Raw genomic sequence first — 27,906 nt, forward strand, 5'->3', positions numbered from 1 at the left:
GTGAAACTAAAATAGGCTAAAAGTTGCTAAATCTTTTCACAACTCCAAGTGAAACAAAAATGTTGTGACTTTTTAAAGAAATTCTTGACAGAATTCTGGCGTAATCACTTTGATGAATCGGATTATGTTTACTGCTTAGGTTGTGTTCATATGATGCTGATTTAATTTATTATTTCTTTCTGTGGCTTTTACCTGCAGCCTCAAGAGCTTAGTATGGTCTAACCTCTTCACAACATATGACGTACAGTTACGTCATCTGTCATGTCCCTGACTTTGATGTGAGCTTGCAAACCGAGCCTGCATCTCTCCCAGCAGATGATAGCTGAATTACTCAGCCATCATCTGCCTCTAACAGCTGCGGTTGGAGCGGAGCTGTTATCATGTGACTGTTAATCTGACATCAGCTTTAGACACACGCGGTTGGGGGGGCACGCTATTCCATGCATCTGTGATGTGATTGCAGGGCGCTGATGGGATACCATGACAGCCTGGGGTTTGCTGAATACCTCCGTGGTTATCAAGATGGTTCTCATGTGAAAGCCAGTATTTTTATCATTCATAGGAGACCATGATTTTAGCTATATGTAGCAGTACAATAGCACTGCGGTGTATAGTACATTCAATCAGATGATCACATCTTCAAGTCCCCTAAAGAAACTAACAAATACAGTAAAAAGTTTAACAAGGTTTTTAAAAATATGACAAAAATAAAAAATATGAAAGTTCAAATCACCCCCTTTTGCACCATTAAAAATAAAATGATTAAAAAAATCCAATCTATCAAAGTATAAATTAAATTAATCTGACTGGTAAATGGCATAACAAGAAAAAAGATGAAAATGACAAAATTACATTTATTACGCCACAACATTGCAATAAAATACAATAGGTAAAAAAAAAACAATTGTATAGTGAGTGGGGCCCAATTTAACTTGCAATCCAGAGAAGAATATAGACCCCTAAGATCTAACTTTTAATGTTACTAAGTTAAAAACCTTATAAACTCTCATTACCATCAAATATTAGTGGGTGTACATCCAATACACATTAGCTATTAAAAAGCAATTGTATTCCAATAAACACAATATTATCTTAACCCGGAGATAAGTGCAGTCTATCACACCCTAATGCTCCCTAAATTAGTCCCTACCTACCAGTGGAGGTTGGCACCCTAATGTTAAATGGTATGGTGCCTCGCTATCCCTTATATATCTAAACTACCCCTAATATAAAGTGCAGCACAGGTAGTATTTATGTACAATAGTCAATCAGATATTCACATTGCTCCCATCTGATAATCAAATTCCTAAATTCCTAAACCCTCAGCTGTCAGCGTTAGGGTTTAGGAAAAAAATAGAGGAGTCCCCATGCCATTTTTTAAATTATTTAAATAAATAATGAAAAAAATGGTCCCCCAACATTTGACAACCAGTCAAGCTAAAGCAGACAGCTGGGGGCCAGTATCCTCAGACTGGTAAGGGGCTATGGATATTGGCCCCCCATCCTAAAAATAGTAGCCCTCAAATGCCAAGAAAAGGCACATATATTAGATGTCCCAATTTTTGACACTTTACCCGGCTTTCTCCACTTGCCCTGTAGTGGTGGCAAGTGGAGTTAATATCTGTGGGGTTGTTGTCACCTTTGTATTGACTGGTGACTTCAAGCGCACAGCATTGTAATGGAGAGGTGTCTATAAGGCATTTTCTCACTGTGAGAGCGGTGATCTCACCAAGGTCACAGCAGTTCATGGGTCTTGCTGGGAATTCAGCTTTAGTGACCGATGGTAACTTCAATGACGTCACCGCTAGCCACTGACGCTGCACTCACAGCAGCTCATTCATCAGTGATTCCCAGCCTGGACGACGGTCACGTCTTGACGGGCACCGTCAAGGTTGAAAACTGTTTATCCCAGACATGCATTATGGTGTGGGACAGAACGACAGATAGGTGAAGGATATTGTTATTTTTTAGTTTTGTTTTATTACAGGAGATGAGGGATTCAATGGAATGGGTGTTACGTTAGTTTAACTGTGTTTGTTATTTTTAAGTAAAAAAGTAAAAGTGTGTTTGGTTTTATTTCAAATAAAAGACTTTATACTGGCTGTGTGTTTATTTACAATACAACCACAGGAATAGTAATGGATCATTGTCTTATAGACGCCTCTCCATTACTAAGCCATGAGCTTGATATCACCGGACAATACAAAGGTGACATTAACCCAACAAATATGAACCCCACTTGCCACCGCTACAGGGCAAGTGGGAAGAGTCAGGCAAAGCTGTGATGTGCCATTTCTGTGCTGCTGCGGACTGCTATTTTAGGCTGGTTTGGCCAATATACATGGCCATTACCAGCCTGAGAATACTAGCATTCAGCTGTCAGCTTTAGCTTGGTTGGTTGTCAAAAATAGGGGGGACCTCACACCCTTTTTTAAAATTATTTATTTAAATAATTAAAAAAATTGGAGTTGGGTCCCCTTTATTCTTGACAACTAGCCTTGCTGAAGCTGAGAGCTAAATGTTGCAGCCCCTAGTTGTGAATTTTGCCTGGCTGGTTATCAAAAATACAGGGGAACCACGCTGTTTTTTAAACAAAATTATTTATTTAGAGAATAGGTGCCGACTGATGATTACTCCCATAAGCCGCCGCATGCTCTTGCTGTTATTAGTGACAGCAAGTGTCGGCTGATGGGAGCAGTAGTCCTGTCAGCCGCTGCCAGTGACCTGAGGTAAACTTTATATGTGAGATCACAACTGTGGGCTCATTTGACAGCATGAGAACTGCAGCTGTCTGACCGACGGTAATGATTTTACCACCAATCAGAAGCAAATGTGCATGACAGCGTGACAAACACCCGATGTTCGGAGGCCGAACCCGAACAGTAACATAGACTTCTTGGTGAAGTCCATGTTTGGTGTCCATGCCCAAAAAGTAAGTGTTCGTTAAGGACACCGAACTTTAATGTTCGTGTTCGCCCATCTCTAATTACTAATCCCTGGGCTTGATGCCAGCTGACAATACACAACTGACATCATCCCCAAAAAGTAATACTCAGATTGACGCTGCACCAGTGCAATAGGGAAGAGAAAGAAAAGTGCCAGAACTGGCATTTCTAATGTGATGTGCCAATTCTGGGGCAGCTGTGGGCTTGTATTTTTATGCATTTTTTCATTTATGTATTTATAAAAAGTAAATAAATAAATAAAAAACATATACTATGTATACTATGTACAGTATGCACAGCGTAAAGAGGCTAATGGCCGTGTAATCAATGGGAGGTGTCTGTCATTTCTATGTTAGCTTATTGACTGCGCACTCCTCCCTTCACCATCTGGTTTTTAATTACATCTATTCACACTTGGTTCCGGCCAACCCATATGTAGGCTTTGCTGAGAGAGGTGTCCATATTCACCCAAGCATGCAGACATTAGCCTTCGGTAAGTGTTCACATTTGGACAGGGAGGTCAGGTACCCATCAGTTTTTTAATGAGACCACCTTGACAATGGTTGATGGGCTTACACTATTTGGCCAAATTCTGTGCTAAGCGTCTCCAAAAATTTTTTTCCTAATGTTCAAAAAGCAAGTTTGCAATTCATATTTCATGTATTTCATATTTGACGTGTTTTGGCACGATAGAGTGCAACCTTTTTTTGTATAGTATACAATGGGAGGTATGTGTCACAGGAAAGGCTGCTCCCTGTGATGTAACCCGGATTATTTTTCTTTAGTGCACGTAAGCACTAGGATGTTATTCAGTGCACCTGGGTCCGGGTTGTGGGTAGCTATGAGAAATGGGTGGGTCTGGCTTCCCATGTACCTCACCTCTGGGTGTGGTTACAGCCTACATAATTGAGGCTGTTGTTTGGCACATGGTCTATCTGTTGGGAGGGAGAAGGACTCCTGTGTGTGTGGCTCCAGACCGAGCCTGTATGCTGGACATTACCCAGCCTGTGTATCCACAGGCCTGGCAGAGCAGAGTACTGCTATGGACAGTCTTGCTTTGTTTTTGCCTGCTCTAAAAGCTGTTTCCCTTTTGTTGGTGCTTCTGGGTTTATGTGGCAAATAAACCCACAGGAACTTTTAATGGAACGTGCCTCCTGTTTTCCTCCTGTGGCACCTCAATGAATGCAACCCCTACATTTGGTGGAGAATGCGGGCATTGGTCCAGGAGGTACCTGTGAGGAGTACAGCAGGTGATTGCTGTGCATCGGCGGGTCCACAAACTCCGGGCGGCTTGCTGTGGATCGGCAGGTCCACGAACTCCAGGTGGCTTTCTGTGGATTGGTGGGTCCATGAAATCTGCAGTGCGGAGCCGTACAGAGCCATGCAGAGAGGTGCAGAGCTGTGCAGAGCCTTGTAGAGCAGTGCGAAACCTCACTGTGTGGAGCTGTGCAGAGCCTTGTGGAGCCGTGCAGAGCCTTGTGGAGCTGGGCAGGGCCTTGCAGAACAGTGCGGAGCCTTGCTGTGAGGAACTGTTGGGGCAGATATACTGCTGTGCACATGCGATGAGGGGCCTGAGTGGGCCGTGGGGAGTCCACGGTGTGAACCCCAAGGACGGCGTGGAGTCCCAAAAGGGGCAGTGTCCCAAATAGGGATGGTTGCCCAAAAAGGGGGCAGTGACCCAACAGGGGGTTGAATCCCAAAAAAGAGTGGTGACTCAAATGTGGGTGCAGTCCCAAAATGGGGTGGTGACCTAAATAGGGGTGGTGGCCCAAAAAGGGGTGGCAGTGAATGCGACGAAGGACTGTTGCTGGGGACAGTGTTCGAACAGTGCGAGTCTGGTATCCAGTGTCAATTATACATCTGATAAAATGTCACAGAGGTGCTCTGTATAAGTCAATGGAGAGAGCGTGACTGGACTTCTGGACTCAGGGAGCTCGGTGATCTTGGTGAGTGCCACACTCCCTGTCTATCTGATTCCCGGAAGGAAGATGGATGTCCACTGCATCCATGGGGTCCCTAGGGATTATCCGGTGTCCAGGGTAATCATTGAGACACCCACAGTTATTACCAGCCGTGAGGTCCCTTTAGTCCTGGACTTGTCGTACCCTATTGTAATCGTTCAGGACTTTGAATTGTTTTGGGACTTGGGGGAAAAGGGAGTGTCTGATTGCTCAGGGGGAGCTGGAATTACCCTAAGGCTGGGGTCAGACTAGCGTATGGCATCCGATGTGAGAGCATTGGATGCGATATGCTGATGACCCTCGGCTCCTGCACTGCTGCAAGCTGGAGCTGAGTGTCATGCGTTTGTGCTCCGAGCCTCTCGCACAGAGAGGATCGGAGCACAGCTGCGGAGGAGGTGGAGAAATGAATTTATCCATCTCCTCCATTGCTGAGGTCTGCGTATATCGCACATCACTCGGATGATATCCGAGTGATGTGTGTTGTCTGACTCACACCCATAGGCTTACATGGGTGCGAGTGAGCCGAGACTCGGCCGAGTGTCGGTGACAATCACAGCATGCTGTGATTTTGCTCACACGTTGAAAACAGCGAGCAAAAAAACAGTAATGTAAGCAGCTCCATAGATGAATACTGGTCAGAGTACTATGTGATTTTTTTTATCGCATAGCACTCGTCCGTATTCTACTGTCGTGTGACTTCGGCCTAAGGGAGGCCAACCACAGCAGGTGGCTGTAGGGGTTCCTGGTGGTGAGATGCATAAAGAGGAGGAGGTAGCACCCCCTAAGGCAGTGGCGTAGGAAGGGTGGTGTGGGGGGGTGCGGGTCGCCCCGGGTGGCACAATGAGACGCAGGCCCTTTAAATCTTCGGGCGGTGCCGACCGCCGCCACGACCAGGCCCCCCCCCGGTGCCAGCGCTGGCATTGGGCCCCTGTTGTGAATTCTGTGGTCGAGCTCCCTCCTGTGGTCACAAGTGGTACTTCGGCTGATTCTGTCTATGGGCTTCCGTTGGTGGATGTGAGTGGTACTGCGGCTTCTGAGTTTCCTTCCTCAGGTGATGAGGTTAAGTCGTTAGGTGCTGCTCTATTTAACTCCACCTAGTGCTTTGATCCTGGCCTCCAGTCAATGTTCTAGTATTGGTCTTGCTTCCTCCTGGATCGTTCCTGTGGCCTTTCTATCCTGCAGAAGCTAAGTTTTGCTTGTGTTGTTTTTGTTTGCTGTTTTTTCTGTCCAGCTTGCTATATTGGTTTTTCTTGCTTGCTGGAAGCTCTGGGACGAAGAGGGAGCACCTCCGTACCGTTAGTCGGTGCGGAGGGTCTTTTTGCCCCCTCTGCGTGGTTGTTTGTAGGGTTTTGTGTTGACCGCAAAGCAATCTTTCCTATCCTCGGTCTGTTCAGTAAGTTGGGCCTCACTTTGCTAAATCTATTTCATCTCTGCGTTTGTAATTTCATCTTAACTCACAGTCATTATATGTGGGGGGCTGCCTTTTCCTTTGGGGTATTTCTCTGAGGCAAGGTAGGCTTATTTTTCTATCTTCAGGGCTAGTTAGTTTCTCAGGCTGTGCCGAGTTGCATAGGGAGCGTTAGGCGCAATCCACGGCTGCCTCTAGTGTGGTTGGATAGGATTAGGAATTGCGGTCAGCAGAGTTTCCACGTCTCAGAGCTCGTCCTATGTTTTTTGGTTATTGTCAGGTCACTTTGTGTGCTCTGAACTTCAAGGTCCATTGTGGTTCTGAATTACCTATTCATAACAGTACTGGAGGCCCAAAGTACTAATGCTTCTCAATAGAGGGAAAAAAGAAGTTCTGAGACCATTTTTTTTTCTTTGCACTGTGTTTTGCCTTTTTTTTCCCCTAGACATTTGGGTGGTTCAGGACACAGGTGTAGTGATGGACATTAAAGGTCTGTCTTCATGTGTGGATCATCTCACTGCAAGAGTACAAAATATTCAAGACTTTGTGGCTCAGAATTCTATGTTAGAACCAAGAATTCCTATTCCTGATTTGTTTTCTGGAGATAGAGCTAAATTTCTGAGTTTCAAAAATAATTGCAAACTGTTTCTGGCTTTGAAACCTCGCTCCTCTGGTGACCCAGTTCAACAAGTTAAGATCATTATTTCTTTATTACGTGGCGACCCTCAAGACTGGGCATTTTCCCTTGTGCCAGGAGATCCTGCATTATGTAATATTGATGCGTTTTTTCTGGCGCTCGGATTACTGTATGATGAACCTAATTCAGTGGATCAGGCAGAGAAAAATTTGCTGACTCTGTGTCAGGGTCAGGATGAGATAGAGATTTATTGTCAGAAGTTTAGAAAGTGGTCCGTGCTCACTCAATGGAATGAATGTGCGCTGGCAGCTATTTTCAGAAAGGGTCTCTCTGAAGCCCTTAAGGATGTCATGGTGGGATTTCCTATGCCTGCTGGTCTGAATGAGTCTATGTCTTTGGCCATTCAGATCGGTCGACGCTTGCGTGAGCGTAAATCTGTGCACCATTTGGCGGTATTATCTGACCATAAACCTGAGCCTATGCAGTGCGATAGGACTTTGACCAGAGCTGAAAGGCAAGAAAACCGACGTCAGAATGGGCTGTGTTTCTACTGTGGTGATTCCACTCATGCTATCTCCGATTGTCCTAAGCGCACTAAGTGGTTCGCTAAGTCTGCCACCATTGGTACGGTACAGTCGAAATTTCTTTTGTCCGTTACTTTGATCTGCTCTTTGTCTTCCTATTCTGTCATGGCATTTGTGGATTCAGGCGCTGCCCTGAATTTGATGGACTTGGAGTTTGCTAGGCGCTGTGGGTTTGTCTTGGAGCCCTTGCAGTGTCTTATTCCATTGAGAGGAATTGATGCTACGCTTTTGGCCAAGAATAAGCCTCAGTATTGGACCAGCTGACCATGTGCATGGCTCCTGCGCACCAGGAGGATATTCGCTTTCTGGTGTTGCATAATCTGCATGATGTGGTCGTGTTGGGGTTGCCATGGCTACAAGCCCATAACCCAGTATTAGATTGGAAATCAATGTCTGTGTCCAGCTGGGGTTGTCAGGGGGTACATGGTGATGTTCCATTTCTGTCTATCTCATCATCCACCCCTTCTGAGGTCCCAGAGTTCTTGTCTGATTACCGGGATGTATTCGATGAGCCTAAGTCCAATGCCCTACCTCCGCATAGGGATTGTGATTGTGCTATCGATTTGATTCCTGGTAGTAAGTTTCCTAAGGGTCAACTGTTTAATTTATCTGTACCTGAGCACGCCGCTATGCGGAGTTACGTAAAAGAATCCTTGGAGAAGGGTCATATTCGCCCGTCGTCATCGCCATTGGGAGCAGGGTTCTTTTTGTGGCCAAGAAGGATGGTTCGCTGAGACCTTGTATTGATTACCACCTTCTAAATAAAATCACGGTCAAATTTCAGTACCCCTTGCCGCTGCTATCTGATTTGTTTGCTCGGATTAAGGGGGCTAGTTGGTTCACCAAGATAGATCTTCGTGGTGCATATAATCTTGTGCGTATTAAACGGGGCGATGAATGGAAAACTGCATTTAATACGCCCGAGGGCCATTTTGAGTACCTAGTTATGCCATTCGGACTTGCCAATGCTCCATCAGTATTTCAGTCCTTTATGCATGACATCTTCCGAGAGTACCTGGATAAATTCCTGATTGTATACTTGGATGATATTTTGGTCTTCTCGGATGATTGGGAGTCTCATGTGAAGCAGGTCAGAATGGTGTTCCAGGTCTTGCGTGCTAATTCTTTGTTTGTAAAGGGATCAAAGTGTCTCTTTGGTGTTCAGAAGGTTTCATTTTTGGGGTTCATTTTTTCCCCTTCTACTATCGAGATGGACCCTGTTAAGGTCCAGGCCATTTATGATTGGACTCAGCCGACATCTCTGAAGAGTCTGCAAAAGTTCCTGGGCTTTGCTAATTTTTATCGTCGCTTCATCTGTAATTTTTCTAGTATTGCTAAACCATTGACCGATTTGACCAAGAAGGGTGCTGATGTGGTCAATTGGTCTTCTGCTGCTGTGGAAGCTTTTCAAGAGTTAAAGCGTCGTTTTTCTTCTGCCCCTGTGTTGTGTCAACCAGATGTTTCGCTTCCGTTCCAGGTCGAGGTTGATGCTTCTGAAATTGGAGCAGGGGCTGTTTTGTCACAAAGAGGTTCTGATTGCTCGGTGATGAAGCCATGCGCCTTCTTTTCCAGGAAGTTTTCGCCTGCTGAGCGAGATTATGATGTTGGCAATCGAGAGTTGCTGGCCATGAAGTGGGCATTCGAGGAGTGGCGTCATTGGCTTGAAGGATCTAAGCATCGCGTGGTGGTCTTGACTGATCACAAGAACTTGACTTATCTCGAGTCTGCCAAACGGTTGAATCCTAGACAGGCTCGTTGGTCGCTGTTTTTCTCCCGTTTTGACTTTGTGGTTTCGTACCTTCCGGGCTCTAAAAATGTGAAGGCGGATGCCCTGTCTAGGAGTTTTGTGCCCGACTCTCCGGGTTTGTCTGAGCCGGCGGGTATTCTCAAAGAGGGAGTAATTGTGTCTGCCATCTCCCCTGATTTGCGGCGGGTGCTGCAAAAATTTCAGGCTAATAAACCTGATCGTTGCCCAGCGAGAAACTGTTTGTCCCTGATAGGTGGACGAATAAAGTTATCTCTGAGGTTCATTGTTCGGTGTTGGCTGGTCATTCTGGAATCTTTGGTACCAGAGATTTAGTGGCTAGATCCTTTTGGTGGCCGTCTCTGTCGCGGGATGTGCGTTCTTTTGTGCAGTCCTGTGGGATTTGTGCTCGGGCTAAGCCCTGCTGTTCTCGTGCCAGTGGGTTGCTTTTGCCCTTGCCGGTCCCGAAGAGGCCTTGGACACATATCTCTATGGATTTTATTTCGGATCTCCCCGTCTCTCAAAAAATGTCTGCCATTTGGGTGGTTTGTGATCGCTTCTCTAAGATGATCCATTTGGTACCCTTGTCTAAATTACCTTCCTCCTCTGATTTGGTGCCATTGTTCTTCCAGCATGTGGTTCGTTTACATGGCATTCCAGAGAACATCGTTTCTGACAGAGGTTCCCAGTTTGTTTCGAGGTTTTGGCGAGCCTTTTGTGCTAGGATGGGCATTGATTTGTCTTTTTCCTCGGCTTTCCATCCTCAGACAAATGGCCAGACTGAACGAACCAATCAGACCTTGGAAACATATCTGAGATGCTTTATTTCTGCTGATCAGGATGATTGGGTGTCCTTTTTGCCGTTGGCTGAGTTCGCCCTTAATAATCGGGCCAGCTCGGCTACCTTGGTTTCGCCGTTTTTCTGCAATTCTGGTTTCCATCCTCGTTTCTCTTCAGGGCAGGTTGAGTCTTCGGACTGTCCTGGTGTGGATACTGTGATGGACAGGTTGCAGCAGATTTGGACTCATGTAGTGGACAATTTGACCTTGTCCCAGGAGAAGGCTCAACGTTTCGCTAATCGCAGACGTTGTGTGGGTCCCCGACTTCGTGTTGGGGATTTGGTTTGGTTGTCATCTCGTTATATTCCTATGAAGGTTTCCTCTCCTAAGTTTAAGCCTCGTTTCATTGGTCCGTATAGGATTTCTGAGGTTCTTAATCCTGTGTCTTTTCATTTGACCCTTCCAGATTCTTTTTCCATCCATAACGTATTCCATAGGTCATTGTTGTGGAGATACGTGGCACCTATGGTTCCATCTGTTGATCCTCCTGCCCCGGTTTTGGTGGAGGGGGAGTTGGAGTATATAGTGGAGAAGATTTTGGATTCTCGTGTTTCGAGACGGAAACTCCAGTATCTGGTTAAGTGGAAGGGTTATGGTCAGGAAGATAATTCCTGGGTCTTTGCCTCTGATGTCCATGCTGCCGATCTTGTTCGTGCCTTTCATATGGCTCATCCTGGTCGGCCTGGGGGCTCTGGTTAGGGTTCGGTGACCCCTCCTCAAGGGGGGGTTACTGTTGTGAATTCTGTGGTCGAGCTCCCTCCTGTGGTCACAAGTGGTACTTCGGCTGATTCTGTCTATGGGCTTCCGTTGGTGGATGTGAGTGGTACTGCGGCTTCTGAGTTTCCTTCCTCAGGTGGTGAGGTTAAGTCGTTAGGTGCTGCTCTATTTAACTCCACCTAGTGCTTTGATCCTGGCCTCCAGTCAATGTTCTAGTATTGGTCTTGCTTCCTCCTGGATCGTTCCTGTGGCCTTTCTATCCTGCAGAAGCTAAGTTTTGCTTGTGTTGTTTTTGTTTGCTGTTTTTTCTGTCCAGCTTGCTATATTGGTTTTTCTTGCTTGCTGGAAGCTCTGGGACGCAGAGGGAGCACCTCCGTACCGTTAGTCGGTGCGGAGGGTCTTTTTGCCCCCTCTGCGTGGTTGTTTGTAGGGTTTTGTGTTGACCGCAAAGCAATCTTTCCTATCCTCGGTCTGTTCAGTAAGTTGGGCCTCACTTTGCTAAATTTATTTCATCTCTGCGTTTGTAATTTCATCTTAACTCACAGTCATTATATGTGGGGGGCTGCCTTTTCCTTTGGGGTATTTCTCTGAGGCAAGGTAGGCTTATTTTTCTATCTTCAGGGCTAGTTAGTTTCTCAGGCTGTGCCGAGTTGCATAGGGAGCGTTATGCGCAATCCTCGGCTGCCTCTAGTGTGGTTGGATAGGATTAGGAATTGCGATCAGCAGAGTTTCCACGTCTCAGAGCTCGTCCTATGTTTTTTGGTTATTGTCAGGTCACTTTGTGTGCTCTGAACTTCAAGGTCCATTGTGGTTCTGAATTACCTATTCATAACAGGCCCCCCTTCTTCTAATACTCACCTCTCCTGGTTTCTGCGGCTGCGCGGTAGCTGCAGCGTCTTCAGCGCCCTCTGACTCTGCGACATCTCAGGGCAGAGGGTGCGATGACGTCATCACTGCGCGCTCAGCCTCTCTGTCCTGAGCGTTGCAGAGCCGGAGAGATGCTGAGTACAGCGGACCTGCGCTGGGAACGGGAGAGGTGAGGATTTTACTTTTATTTTTTCTTTATGTCTGACTCTGTCTGTCTGGGGGCAATGCTGGAGATCCTGGGGCAGATTTCTGGACACATTGGGGCAGATTTCTGGACACACTGGGGCAATGCTGGAGGCCCTGGGGCAGATTTCTGGACACACTGGGGCAGATTTCTGGACATACTGGGGCAATGCTGGAGACCCTGGGGCAGATTTCTTGACACACTGGGGCAGATTTCTGGACATACTGGGGCAATGCTGGAGACCCTGGGGCAGATTTCTGGACACTGGGGCAATGCTAGACACTAGGGCAGATTGCTGGACACGCTGGGGTAATACTGGACATTGGGGCAGATTTCTGGACACACTGGGGCAATGATGGAGACCTTAGGGCAGATTTCTGGACACACTGGGGCAGATTTCTGGACATACTGGGGCAATGCTGGAGACCCTGAGGCAGATTTCTGGACACTGGGGCAATGCTGGACACTGGGGCAGATTGCTGGACACGCTAGGGCAATGCTGGACACTGGGGCAATGCTGGAGACCCTGGGGCAGATTGCTGGGCACACTGGGGCAGATTGCTGGACACACTGGGGGCAATGCTGGACATACTGGGGCAATGCTGGAGACGTTGGGGCAGATTTCTGGACACTGGGGCAATGCTGGACACTGGGGCAGATTGCTGGACATGCTGGGGCAATGCTGGACACTGGGGCAGATTGCTGGACACACTGGGGGCAATGCTGGACACACTGGGGCAATGCTGGGCACACTGGGGCAGATTGCTGGACACGCTGGGGCAATGCTGGACACTGGGGCAGATTGCTGGACACACTGGGGGCAATGCTGGACACATTGGGGCAATGCTGGGCACACTGGGGCAGATTGCTGGGCACACTGGGGCAGATTGCTGGACACACTGGGGGCAATGCTGGACATACTGTGTTATGAACAGGTGATTCAGAACCACAATGGACCTAGTGGTTAAGAGCACACAAAGTGACCTGATAGTTACTAACATAGGACGAGCTCTGAGACGTGGGAACTCTGCTGACCGCAATCCCTAATTCTATCATACCACACTAGAGGTAGCCGTGGATTGCGCCTAACGCTCCCTATGCAACTCGGCACAGCCTGAGAAACTAACTAGCCCTGAAGATAGAAAAATAAGCCTACCTTGCCTCAGAGAAATTCCCCAAAGGAAAAGGCAGCCCCCCACATATAATGACTGTGAGTTAAGATGAAAATACAAACACAGAGATGAAATAGATTTAGCAAAGTGAGGCCCGACTTACTGAATAGACCGAGGATAGGAAAGATAGCTTCGTGGTCAACACAAAAACCTACAAACAACCACGCAGAGGGGCAAAAAGACCCTCCGCACCGACTAACGGTACGGAGGTGCTCCCTCTGCGTCTCAGAGCTTCCAGCAAGCAAGAAAAACCAATATAGCAAGCTGGACAGAAAATATAGCAAACAAAAGTAACACAAGCAGAACTTAGCTTATGCAGGGCAGACAGGCCACAAGAACGATCCAGGAGAGAGCCAGACCAATACTGGAACATTGACTGGAGGCCAGGAACAAAGAACTAGGTGAAGTTAAATAGAGCAGCACCTAACGACTTAACCTCGTCACCTGAGGAAGGAAACTCAGAAGCCGCAGCCCCACTCACATCCACCAGCGGAAGCTCATAGACAGAACCAGCTGAAGTACCACTCATGAGCACAGGAGGGAGCTTGACCACAGAATTCACAACATACTGGGGCAATGCTGGAGACCTTGGGGCAGATTTCTGGACACTGGGGCAATGCTGGACACTGGGACAGATTGCTGGACACGCTGGGGCAATGCTGGACACTGGGGCAGATTGCTGGACACACTGGGGGCAATGCTGGACACACTGGGGCAATGCTTGGCACACTGGGGCAGATTGCTGGACACGCTGGGGCAATGCTGGACACTGGGACAGATTGCTGGACACACTGGGGGCAATGCTGGACACATTGGGGCAATGCTGGGCACACTGGGGCAGATTGCTGGGCACACTGGGGCAGATTGCTGGACACACTGGGGCAATGCTGGACACAGTAGGGCAATGCTGGAGACCCTGGGGCAGATTTCTGGACACACTGGTGCAATGCTGGACACTGGGGCAGATTGCTGGACACACTGGGGCAATGCTGGACACTGGGGCAGATTGCTGGACACACTGGGGGCAATGCTGAACACACTGGGGCAATGCTGGAGACCCTGGGGCAGATTGCTGGACACACTGGGGCAATGCTGGACACTGGGGCAGATTGCTGGACACACCTGGGGCAATGCTGGACACCCTGGGGCAGATTGCTGGACACACTGGGGCAATGCTGGACACTGGGGCAATGCTGAACACTGGTGCTGATTGCTGGACACACAGGGACAATGCTGGACACTGGGGCAGATTGCTGGACACACTGGGGGTAATATGCTGGACACACTGGGGGTAATATGCTGGACACACTGGGGCAGATTGCTGGACACACTGTCCAGGGGCAATACTGGACACACTGGGGCAATGTGCTTGACATACTGGGGCAGATTGCTGGACACACTGTCTGGGGGCAATGCTGGACACACTGGGGCAGATTGCTGGACACTGGGGCAATATGCTGGACATACTGGGACAGGTTGCTGGACACACTGGGGGTAATATGCTGGACACACTAGGGGTAATATGCTGGACACACTGGGGAAGATTGCTGGACACACTGGGGGCAGGACTTGAGGCATGGGCAGAATGTAGATACGGGGCATAATTGGAGACACGGGGCAGAATGAAAGACATGGGGCAGGATTGGATCATAGGGCAGGATGGATACAATGGAGACTGATGGGGCAGGATGGGGAGATCATATGGGGTAGAATGGATACTCATGAGGGCAGGATGCGAGAACATATGGCTGGAGCCAGGAATGAGATAAACGGGGCCAGGATGGGGAATAGTATTACCATAGGGGCTAATTAAGGGATATTATTACTGCAGTGATGTATTTATTTTATTTTTTGAGTATACTGTTTTAAATGGGGGGGCGGTCCTGTTACTGTGCAGAGTGACACTATATCACCTTTTTTTCTTCATGTGGTGTAATGTAGAAGTTGTTAAAAATTAAGTAATGTGTTCTGCAAGCGGAGCTCGAGATAACTGTGTTATTTCCTGCAGAAACGAGTCCTGGCTGGAAGAAATGATGGCGGTCTGTGCTGGATGAAAGATGAAGGACTTCACCTAGAGATGTCACTGGTGAGTCAGTGTTACCTATACACTGACACTATACACTGTATACTATATACAGCGGTCCTGTGTACAATGTCACCAGTGATCACTGTATTACCTATCTATATATATAATTGTCTACGGGTTTTTCCGTCTGTCTGTCTATCCTGGAAATCCCGCGTCTCTGATTGGTCGAGGCCGCCAGGCCTCGACCAATCAGCAACGGGCACAGTATCGACGTAGAAATCCTGCGTCTTTGATTGGTCGAGGCCGCCAGGCCTCGACCAATCAGCAACGGGCACAGCGACGATGATGTCATAAAGGACGTAGAAATCCCACATTTCTGATTCAGCGACGGGCACAGTATTGACGTAGATGTCATAATGGTTGCCATGGTGATGATGATGTCATAAAGGTTGCCTCGACCAATCAGCGACGGGCACAGTCTTCCGCAAATTCTGGAATCATCATTGTCCATATACTACGGGGACATGCATATTCTAGAATACCCGATGCGTTAGAATCGGGCCACAATCTAGTACATTATATACAGAGCTCCTGTGTATAATACCACCAGTGATCTCTGTATTACCTCTACACAGACACTGCATACTAAGTACAGATCTCCTGTGAATACTGGCACTTATGGTGATAGTATTGTGTTGTTTTTTTTTATTACTGATCAGTATTGTAGTATTCAGTCACTATGTGGTGGTAATATGTGGTTTGGAAATGGTGTTGTGGTATTTGTCCCTTGTATGTGCTATTTGGTCACCAAGTGGTGGTAATATGTGATCTGTTCATGGTGTGGCGGTATTTGTCCCATGTATATAGTATTATTCGGTCACTATGTGGTCTGGTCATGGTGTGGTGGTGTTTCTTCCTGTATGTGATATTTTTGGTCTTGGTATAGTGGATTGTGTTGTGTATGGCGGTCATTTGTTCTCTCTGGTATTAATTAGGCGAAGATTCTTTATTTCCATTAGTTTTAATGCTTTGTACATAGCGGCGGAGATGCACTTACAGGGGGTTTCCTGTGGAAAAAAGTAATCACCTCTCCACAGGATAAGTGATAACGTATTGATTGGTGGGGGTCTGACTGCTTGGACCCATTCAGCAAAATGTGGAACTTTTTATCCCCATTAGACTGGAGTGGCATGTCCGACTAGATCACTGATCCATTCATTCCCTCAGTGGCTGCACTTGTTTTTTTCTGGAAGCCCCAAAGAGAATGAATGGAGTTGCGGTCAGAAATCCCACCTGCCGCTGCATTTTAAAATAGTGATAAAAGTGTCCTGTCAGGGATAAAACTTCCCCATTCTTCCGATCTGTGCAATTTCTAATGGTTGGATCTAAGCGATCACCTATCCTGTGGAGCCCATGGATCAGTGATAACTTGTTTTAACCAAGAACCCCATTAATGTAAACTACCGTAATTGTACATCCCAGTTATTGGGGCACACGGTAGATGTGCAGCAGCCGCCGGTGTTTTACAGCCGATGCTCCACTATAATGACAGATATTTGCACATAGCTGTAGGGTGGGCCCCTAGTGTCCATTCCTCTGGTGGGCCCCAGACACCCCAGTCCGACCCTGGCTGCAGCTGTTTAACGCTATTGACGTGTGGGCCCGCCAATCTGAGGCTGGCAGCTGACGTCAGTCCCAGCGTGCATGTCGCCGGCGTCTGACGTCATTGTCAGTCGCCGGCGAGTGCGAGCTGCGTGGAGAGAGCAGGAGCGCGGTCAGGTAAAATTTGCATAACAATTGGGGATTTACCCCCCCTGGCACCTATACATTTAGCGTATTGTGCATAGCATATGCACAGCACACAGGTGGTATAAGCGCAAAAGGCGCCCCCCCATCACCAGTCATTCAACCTGTCAGATGCTGCAACATACATGGTCCGCTGCACCTAAGCGGTTAGACCGATGGAGTGCACCTGTGATGTTATGACACAGTGATGATTATGGGCAACCATATCATTCATTGTCATTAAGAAAAGTCACAGGTTTGGCATGTGGGGGTGACACCATTAGGCCCAGTTTAAGTTCTACAAAACAGGAAAACTATTCTTGGTAACCTTTGTGTGTATTGAGCCGGCGGGGGTGGTGGGGGGGCGCCAAACTCGGGAACAGCCCCGGGCGGCAAAAGCTCTAGCTACGCCTCTGCCCTAAGGTCAATGTCCCAGAGTTAGGGGTGATCGGGGAAAAGTGTGGGTCCAACACCTGTTTAGATGGAGATTGGTTGTTCCAGGGTGACAGGGTGAGTAGTGGTGACTCCCATTCAGACTGTGATGCAAGGGAAAAAGAGTGCGGGTCTGGCTACCCACATTCCTCACCTGTGGGTGTGGTTACAGCCTACATAATTGAGGCTGTTGTTTGGCACATGGTCTGTGTGTTGGGAGGGAGAAGGACTCCTGTGTGTGTGGCTCCAGACCGAGCCTGCGTGCTGGACATTACTCAGCCTTTGTGCCCACAGGCCTGGCGGAGCAGAGCCCTGTTATGGACATTCTTGCTTTGTTTTTGCCTGCTCTAAAGGCTGTTTACCTTTTGTTGGTGCTTCTGGGTTTATTGAGCAAATAAACCCACATGAACTTTTAAAGGGAATCTGTCACCTACTTTTTCGTATATAAGTTTCGGCCACCGCCATCAGGGGCTTATTTACAGAATTCTATAATGCTGTAGAATAAGCCCCCGATGTAACCTGAATGATAAGAAAAACAAGTTAGACGATACTCACCCAGGTCAAGTGCGGTCAGGTCTGATGGGCTTCGCGGTCCAAGTCCGGTGCCTCCCATCTTCATGCGATGATGTCCTTTTCCTTGCTTCCTGTCGTGGCTCCTGCATAGGCGTACTTTATCTGCCCTTTTGAGGGCAGAGCAAAGTACTGCAGTGCGCAGGCGCCGGGAAAGGTCCAAGAAGCCCGGCACCTGTAGACTGCCAATTTCTATTGCACGTATAATACGGCCGAGAAAACAACTGATGGTAGGAGCTGACCCACAGATTAACATTGGTCCGAGTGCTATGCGATTTTTTTATTGCATAGCACTCGTCCGTATTACGGTCTAGTGTGATTCCGGCCTATGAGTTATACTTACCCCAGGCAAGTGAGTGTTTTTCAATTAGTTGCACTCAAGAAGTAAATGAATATTGCCAGTATTGCATTCAATATTCTTTTATTTAAAAGAAAAAATGTTTCAATGTAATACGCAAGTATTGACGCTGTACATGATAATATTTGGCAAGTTTGATGTTGCACCTATATAGTTATTATTGAAAAATTATGTAAATCTAAATCTTGAATTTTCTTTTGAACAGCAAAGTCAGTTACAGACATGGGCTGCAGTTAATCAACCTACTCATTCAGTGAACTCTCTAGAAGAATGCTTTCCTCAAAGAATTCAAGAGCTTTGGTCACCATCATCCAACTTGTTAGACAAAAAAACTGGTAAGATTTTGTCTATTATTTTAAAATAAAAGTCAGTTTAATTTGGTAAAAATAGAGTTACATAGTTCAAATAGACTACCTTCACACGTGTTTTGTGGTCTTTCTTTGGGCTTCTAAAATAACCATAAATTTCATGCCATTTTCAACAATATTTAAGATGGTCTAATAATCACAAACTAGAATTTGTACGTAAGCTTAATCCCCCATTATTGTCATGTCTAAATGGGCTTTTAAAATGAGGCAATTTCCAAGTTTGATTTCTTCAATCATTTACGTACGCTGATGAGCTAAAGAGTAACGCTGCTGCGGCCGGGGCAGTGAGTAAGTTAGCGTCCCTGCATGGTGGGAGGAGGGGAATTATGTGGAGGCACCAGCGGATGTTAAAGTACCCCCTTTTACTCTTCAAACGCCCGAGGACTTCTTGCAGAGAAGATTAAGCCAGCTTCTTTTTCCTGAACTCCTACGTCCTTTCATCATGACCACGTTGTCTTTAAACAACTAGAAGAAAGGTTACATCTCCCACCATCTTTTTGGCCAGGATGCCTCTCACCGGCTGGACATCTTCGGAGCAGAAATGGAGCGGATTTGAAAATAGGGACCATAATTTGTTGAGTCTCTCATAGTCCAGTAGGAATAGTTGTCCACTTGAAAGAAGCTAAGATGGACTGGGACTCCTCCTCCTGATCAGTGGACATTAGGTACTCGGAAGATGCCTCCACCTTTACGTTTTCATCCTGCCACCAACTGTAACTATAAGATACTTTCTCAGGGTCAATCTTCACATTGGTCTCACCCAGGATACGTCCTCCAGGCGGCAGATTTTCAGGAAACCGGCCATTGGAACCATCACATGCTGGGGGATATGCCAACATTGGTGACACAGCTGGAAGCACAGGAACCAGCCACCCCTTTCCCCATTGAATCACCTCACCAGACTTCCAATCTAATACAGGCTCATGAAATCTCAGCCACAGAAGACCAAAGAGAAGGGATTTGAAATGGATGACACCCTCATCGGATTCTGAAGGTGTCAATACCAATCCACCACAGCCTGTTGTACGAAGTTTCCCATCAGACCATGGTCAAGAAAGGCTGTCTCCTAGCTGACAACTGGGGGAATTTTATCATGTGTGGATGCTGTCCCTTTAAGAGCACCGTTGCACAGTGCAGCAGGCACAAGGAAAGAAGAGGCAGCTCAGGTGGATGATACTGTGGCCAGGGTAGTGAGTAAGCCAGAGTCCCTTCATGGTGGGATGAGGGGAACCATGCGGAGGCGCTGGTGGACATTACAAAATGAAGTCTGTCCATGCATTGAAAAGCAAAAAGGTGGTTGTCTGTGCAAAATAATAGAGTGAAAAAGTCGGCTGAACACAAGGTCTATCAATTCTGGCGCAACAAACACAGTAGTGGAGCTGGCTCGTATATTTTATAATAGTGAGATCACAGACGTCCATGCAAGAACTGTGTGACGCAAGTAACACAAGTTTAGAATTGTGGTTCGAAAAAAGGTGAAGAAGCCTCAACTTCAATATCATCACAAGGAGCGCTGCCTCGAGTTTGATTTGGAGCAGTGAGACAAAAGTCAATAGACCCAGACGCTAATGGGTTAAAAAGGGTCTTAAAGAAACAAGAGAAAAAGAGGATAACTGATCGAGTACTTGAAGGAACAGTCAAGTTTGGTGGAGGAAGCCTGATGATATGGGGTTGTTTCACAGCAAAATGCTTTGATTCTTGACCAGGATTAATGGTCGTCTCAGTGCTGAGCTACATGTGAGTATACATGTGAGTATCCAACAAGACAAGACACTTGAGTACTATGGGTTTGAAAAGGACAACATAGTGTTCCAACAGGACAATGACCCGAAGTATTTGCATCAGCCCATTTTCCTTTTTGTAATTTTTAAAATTTTAAAAATGGCAATATATTTTATCATCTAAAATACAAATAAAATGTGTCATCTTTAACTTTAGGCCTTTTTGAGATCATTTCTTGTTCAATTTGCTTAATGGTCCACAGTAAGAGTAATTTTGAACAGGGGTGCCCAAACTTTTACATGCCACGTGTAAAAGGACGGGTTGCCCCCTAAAAATATACTAAACTTACAGTATAGTATCAAAGGAGGAACTCTCCTTACACCTCTATTGAGGTCCGATATTAACTATTATCGCCGAACGTGACTATTAATAATTAATATCCACTAAATATGCCTCAACGTTATCTTTTCCTTATACTATATACTAACTGAGACAAAACAGTGTAACAATAAAGGATATTTATTACACACACACACAAGTCTGCAGTCTATAACATACATATATATTTATACCCAAGCTGGCGACTATAAATATATATATACAAATATACGGATACTACAACTCTAATACAGTAATATCAGTACAGTATACAGTAATAACCCACAATTAAGATATGACACACTAAAAACCCACAATTAACTGCCCAAATAACCCAAATTACACATTCAATATCAACCCTCCCATCTATAGCTTACTATCCCTAATGAGGAGTACAGGGCCTCATAAGAAAAGGGGATACAGAGTATACTTAACCACCATGTACGTCCATGATCTTCCAAGCAAGCAAGAGAGGCAAAAGAGGCCAGAGCACATACTCTTATCCATTTTATGTATCCAGCTAAAAGAGGTGTGTCCAGCCCCAGGTGTGGGGAATGAGGTCACAAGTCTATTTTTCACTGGCAAATGGACATCCCCCTCAATAACCTGTCTTACCAGCTCATGGCAGACCTACTTTGCAATACAGCAGGCTAGAGGAGGGGCTTTGCTCCTCCATGTGGGGGTGTATATACACAAAACATTCATTAAACACATCTCAATATAAAGATATACATTTTGGGGCACTTCCCTTCTACACCACGGTAGGTATGTGAGTAGTTGTTTCATCAGCATTATGTACCTGTGCTGTACGTGTCAGCTAGGAAAGCTGAGCAATCGAAAGCTGCAGCCTGTTCAGTGTGAACTATGCCTGTAGTTGAATACTCCTGTTTGTGCTGGAAACTGCTAGAACTTAGTCTGCATGAGAGACTGGTAGGTTCATGCCTTTTCTGTCTGTAAAGCTTGCTCTGAAAGAAAGGACTGTAAACTGTTTGGGTACAAACACAGTCTGAAAGCATGGAGGAGCTGTGCTGCCGGAGGTAACATTGCTTGGATGTCATTGTGTCGCTGGTGGAGCTTGAGAGAGCTGGGAGGTGTCTCTTTAAGTGGAGTTGTGTGGAGGAGAACCAGTGTCGGCAATGCCAAGAGCGAGGTTCACATAACAGCTTGTTATAGAGAGATGGTGGAACTGACCAAGTCCCAGAACCAAAGCACTGTAGCCTTGCCTGGAGCAACTCCTACTTTGCCTACCCTGCCTGGAGGCTGTTCCTCATCCTGGCAAGGGGCCTCAGGCATCCAAGGTGAATGAATGGTGTCCAAGTGATGGAACTTCAGGACTCTGGGAATATGGTGACCCTGGTAGGGGCCACACACCAGCATGTGCTAGTCCTTGGACAGGGAGACGGGGTAAGGTGTATCCATAGAGAGACGCCAAGAACTAACCCATGGCCCAGGTGACCATACGCACAGACTGTGGTTCTGTTTCCCACCAGGTGGGAGTGTTCAAGGACTTGTTCCATGCTATTATTGGTCAAGATTTTCCATTATTCTGAGATTTATGGACTAAAGCTGCAGCTCCCAGTAGTCCGGTATGCTGCCAGGAGTTGGCTATGGTAACAAGGTCACATGATGTAATTGGTGAATTTCCTCTTATTGTACTGGCTAGAGAAGAGGATGTTGTGTACTGAGCACAGACCAGTGTCAGTGCATTTATAGCAGAGCTGTGTCTCTGCAGAGCAGTATGATGCTGATACAAGTGCTGTATATGTGCTTGTAGTACTAGACTGACTGTATCTTTTAGGGAGTAAATGTCTGTAATATGCTTACAGCAGAGCTTGTGTGTAGGATGTACAGGCAGCAGAACCTGTATGTGGGATGTATAGGTGGCATAGCCTGTCTGTGGGATGTGCAGGCAGCAGAGCATTGCATGTAGTCTGTAGGAAGCAGAGCCCTGTAGGATCTATGTGTTGGCAAATGGTGCCCAGCCGTGGGCTTTGGGCAGAGGGGGGAATATGTAACAAAGCCAGGCAGAACTGGGTTAAATTCTAGTATGGCAGGTCTTAATTACCGTAGATGCACCTGTCTAACTTTTTACAAAACTCTGTGCCTGTGTTCACTAGGCCTGTGAGTCTTATGAATGAAGCAGAATCGAGTGTGCTGAAGCTGGTGAATGTCCAACCAAAATGTGAGCTGTAGGTGGATGTGAGACATTCCAGAGTGGAATGGACTTCACAGGTCAGTTAGGAAAGCTGAGCAGTGTGTGTTCTGGAGCTGCAGAGAACGTATGGAAGCTGCAGCCTGTTCAGTGTGAACTGTGCCTAGAGTTGAATATTTCTGTTTGGTGGTGGAAGCTGCTGGAGCTCAGGCTTAACCCCTTAGTGACAGAGCCAATTTTGACCTTAATGACAAAACCAATTATTATAATTCTGAACACTGTCACTTTACATGGTAATAGCTATGGAACACTTGAACGGATCCCACTGATTCTGAAAGTGTCTTTTCATGGTAAATTATACTTCAAGATAGTGGTAAAACGTCTTCGATTTATTTATGAAAAAAATTTGGGCAAAATTTTGAAAATAGAAAAAGGAGGAGAACCAGGAGCATATAATGACGGTATAAATAAGATAATCTTTATTAATCTAACAAAGTTAAGAGTATGGACATCAGTAATAGTCACAATGTATACCACAATACAGCAACGAAAAAAGGGGGGAAAAGAGTGAACCAATACACACCTCACATCTCACCACCCTGACAAAGTATAGGAGATGATCATAGTGTGGCTATAAGCAATACACAACATATAGTGCAGAGAAGATACAAGGGGGAGGGGAGTCGCAGCTGTGACAGGTCCTAGCCAAAAAGTAATAATATAAGAGGCAAGTGCACCCTAACAGCTAGAGTGAACCCTGTGACAGCGGCGATATCCAATCCCAATATAACAATGCCATGTACAGGGCCTAACCAAGAATAAAAAACAAATACACCCTGGTGGCCAGGAAAGTCCTATTGGCAACCATGTGACTAGAGCCTGCCATATCAAACAAAGTGCAATAACCTGAAATGCAAGCGTAGCAGCGGTATAGCTAACGCTAGATATAGCATGCCAATCATGGCCTGAAATTCAGGCGTCACAACTATGGTGATACCTGGCACAAAGAGTGAAGCCAGTGCGCCCAGATGGGTAGGTAGAGCCCTGTAAACATGGAGGTAACCAGGTTGTATGCTTACCAGTACAGATGTGGGAGGGAGGTGAGAAGGTCCCGCCGGTAGGAACACCCCGACGCGCGTTTCGCAGCGTTAAAACGCCGCTTCCTCCGATACCCTATATGTTGGGAAAATCCACTGTTTGGGCACATGGCAGGGCTCGGAAGGAAAGGAGCACCATTTGAATTTTTGAACGCAAAATTGGCTGGAATCGAGAGCGGACGCCGTGTCACGTTTGCAGAGCCCCGATGTGCGTAAACAGTGGAAACCCCCCACAAGTGACCCCATTTTGGAAACCACACCCCTGAATGATTTTATCCAGGGGTATAGTGAGTATTTTGAACCCACAGATACGACATAGAATTTGATAAGATTAGGTTGTCAAATTGAATATGACATCATTAGTGTGCTCGCTACTCCAGTTTGCATCGGGTTCTCGGGTATTCACTAAATATTGCGGGTGCTAGAGTGACATGCTCGAGTCCCTGCCCCTCATGTTTCGTGGTTATTAGACACCCCAAAAAAACATGCGGAGATCCGTGATACTCCGTGCATACCCTGGCACCCGATGCAAACTCGAGTGGCGAGCGCTTGCGCTCAAAACTAGCCATCATATCATCATCATTTTTATTTCTTTTTACTCCTGAAAAAAAAAACAATACTAACCATAACCTTAACACAACCCTAACCACAGCCCTAACCCCAACCCTAACCCTAGCCGTAAACCTAACACTAACCCCAACCCTAACTGCAAAGAATTGAAAAAAATTATGATTTTTTTATTTTATACATTTTTTTTTTCTAATTAAGGGGGTGGCAAAGGATGAGTTGATTTACTATTTTTTTGTATTTTGATCACTGTGATTGGTTCCTCTTGATCACTGTGATAGACCCTAAAGGAAAACTTCCCTATTGTTGTCAAATACCGGCCGGTGGATCTCAGCAGGCGCACTGCGCATGCGCCCAGTATTTTTTTCCAGGGAGATTATGCGGAGGGTCGGGGGACAGATCAGGAGTGCCAGGGGATGGTGGAAGTGCCTGGGTGGGGCTCGGACGACCCCATTTCTCACTTCTTTGATATGCTAGATCATTTTTTTTTGTGATTGCTGTTATTTGGTGAATAAAAGCGGTCACGTGACCGGGTCGTAAAAACTGGCTCTGATCATGTTTCCCAGGTTCTCAGCTATCCCAGGTAGCTGAGACCCCAGAGATTTTCCGACGCTGGGGGAAGCTATACTCATATTTCTCAGCACCTTAAAAAAGCGGTGCTGAGGAATTAGTACCCCTAACTGCCACCTTTAAAAGATGCATTGGCAGTCGTTAAGGGGTTAAGGGCATAATCGTGCTTTTTCTGTGTCTGTCTTTTCTGTGTATGAAGTTTGCTCTTGGAGAAAGGACTGTAAATCTGATAAATGAACTGTTTATTTGCTGTGACACCTTTGTGTCCAGAAGAGGCTGCTATTTTAGTTTTCAATCTCCTAGAGTTTTATGAAAGCAATAAAATTGGTCCTAACTGCATTTCCTGTGTGGACACTACCTAATGCCTAAAGGTACCGTCACACATAACGATATCGTTAACGATATCATTGCTTTTTGTGACGTAGCAACGATATCGTTAACGAAATCGTTATGCGTGACAGCGACCAACGATCAGGCCCCTGCTGGGAGATCGTTGGTCGCTGGGGAAAGTCCAGAACTTTATTTCGTCACTGGATCTCCCGCAGACATTACTGAATCGGCGTGTGTGACACCGATTCAGCAATGTCTTCACTGGTAACCAGGGTAAACATCGGGTTACTAAGCGCAGGGCCGCGCTTAGTAACCCAATGTTTACCCTGGTTACCATTGTAAATGTAAAAAAAAACAAACAGTACATACTTACATTCCGGTGTCTGTCCCCTCGCCGTCAGCTTCCCGCACTGACTGTGAGCGCCGGCCGGCCGTAAAGCACAGCGGTGACGTCACCGCTCTGCTTTACGGCCGGCCGGCGCTCACAGTCAGTGCGGGAAGCTGAGGCCGGGGGACAGACACCGGAATGTGAGTATGTACTGTTCGGGTTACTAAGCGCAGCCCTGCACTTAGTAACCCGATGTTTACCCTGGTTACCCGGGGACCTCGGCATCGTTGGTCGCTGGAGAGCTGGCTGTGTGACAGCTCCCCAGCGACCACACAGCGACGAAACAGCGACGCTGCAGCGATCGGCATCGTTGCCTATATCGCTGCAGCGTCGCTTAATGTGACGGTACCTTAACTGAGAGTGAATCCCTACAATCCTATACAGGTGCTTCTCTCAAAATTAGAATATCATCAAAAAGTTAATTTATTTCAGTTCATCAATACAAAAAGTGAATCTTATATATTATATAGAGTAATTACAAACAGATCTATTTCAAGTGTTTATTTCTGTTAATGTTGATGATTATGGCTTACAGCCAATGAAAACCTAAAAGTCATTATCTCAGTAAATTAGAATAATTAACAAAAACACCTGCAAAGGCTGCCTAAGCATATAAAAATATCCCTTAGTCTGTTTCAGTAGGCTTCACAATCGTGGGGAAGACTGCTGACTTGACAGATGTCCAAAAGGCTGTAATTGACGCACTCCACATGGAGGGTAAGCCACAAAAGGTCATTGCTTAAGAAGCTGGCTGATCACAGAGTGCTGTATCCAAGCATATTAATGGAAAGTTGAGTGGAAGGAAAAAGTGTGGTTGAAAAATGTGCACAAGCAACCAGGATAACCACAGCCTTGAAAAGATTGTTAAGAAAAGGCCATTAAAAATTGGAGGGAGATTCACAGGGAGTGGACTGCTGCTGGAGTCATTCCTTCAAGAGCCACCTCACACAGACCTATCCAGGATATAGGGTTCAAGTGTTGCATTCATGAAAAATAGAAAATGCCAGAAGCATCTTACCTGGGCCAAGGAGTAAAAAAAACTGGACTGTTGCTCAGTGGTGCATGGTGTTGTTTGCAGATGAAAGTAAATTTTGCATTTCATTTGGAAATCAAGGTCTCAGAGTTTGGAGGAAGAGTGGAAAGGCACACAATCCAAGCTGCTTGAGGTCTAGTTTGAAGTTTCTACAATCAGTGATGGTTTGAGGAGCCATATCATCTGCTGGTGTAGATCCACTGTGTTTCATCAAAACCAAAATCAGCGCAGCCGTCTACCAGTAAATTTTAGAGCACTTCTTGCTTCCCTCTGCCAACAAGCTTTTTGGAGCTGGAAAATTAGTTCTCCTGCTGGACTTGGCACCTGTCCACACTGCCAAAAGTAACAAAAAAATATGGTTTAAAAACAACAGTATCACTATGCTTGATTGGCCAGCAAACTCGCCTGACCTTAATCCTAAAGAAAATCTATGGGGCATTGTCAAGAGGAAGATGAGATACACCAGACCCAACAATGCCGACGAGCTGAAGGCTGCTATCAAAGCAGTGGGCAGTGCCACGGGCTGATGGCCTCCATGACATGCTGCACTGATGCAGTAATTGTTGCAAAAGGAGCCCCAAGCAAGTATTGAGTGCATTTACTGAAGATACATTTCAGTAGGCCAACATTTCGGATTTTAAAATAATTTTTCAAGCTGGTGTTATAAAGTATTCTAATTTACTGAGATAATGACTTTTGGGTTTTCATTGGCTGTAAGCCATAATCTTCAACATTAACAGAACTAAACACTTGAAATAAATCACTCTGTTTGTAATGACTCTATATAATATATGACTTTCACTTTTTGTACCAAAGAACTGAAATAAATTAACTTTTTGATGATAATTTTGTGAGATGCACCTGTGTATATATTGTGAGGCAGTAACTGGGGTCATATGTGAGGGTCACTATGTGTCCCTAGGATGCGCAAAGAGGCATATTGAGGCCGCAGAAGTCATAGCATAGCTGTGATAGCACTGCAAAATAAAACTGAGTATTGTTCTTGGGTAAGCTATGTGTCCAAGGCAGATTTAGGAAAACCTGCCATGGGTTTTTATTTTTGAAACAGACT

The 27,906-nt window shown here is 46.1% G+C and overlaps 1 protein-coding gene across 2 annotated transcripts in view; it reads left to right on the plus strand.

The window, feature by feature from the left end:
- FMN2 (formin 2) overlaps positions 1–27,906 on the plus strand; it is a 528,461-nt gene that overhangs the window by 64,050 nt on the left and 436,505 nt on the right. For both annotated transcript variants that reach the window (XM_069769445.1, XM_069769446.1), the window contains exon 3: positions 18,435–18,564. In XM_069769445.1, coding sequence (XP_069625546.1) covers positions 18,435–18,564 — 130 coding nt within the window. The remainder of the gene's footprint in view (positions 1–18,434; positions 18,565–27,906) is intronic.

The sequence above is a fragment of the Ranitomeya imitator genome, chromosome 5, assembly GCF_032444005.1.
Source record: "Ranitomeya imitator isolate aRanImi1 chromosome 5, aRanImi1.pri, whole genome shotgun sequence".
NCBI classification, from domain to species: domain Eukaryota; kingdom Metazoa; phylum Chordata; class Amphibia; order Anura; family Dendrobatidae; genus Ranitomeya; species Ranitomeya imitator.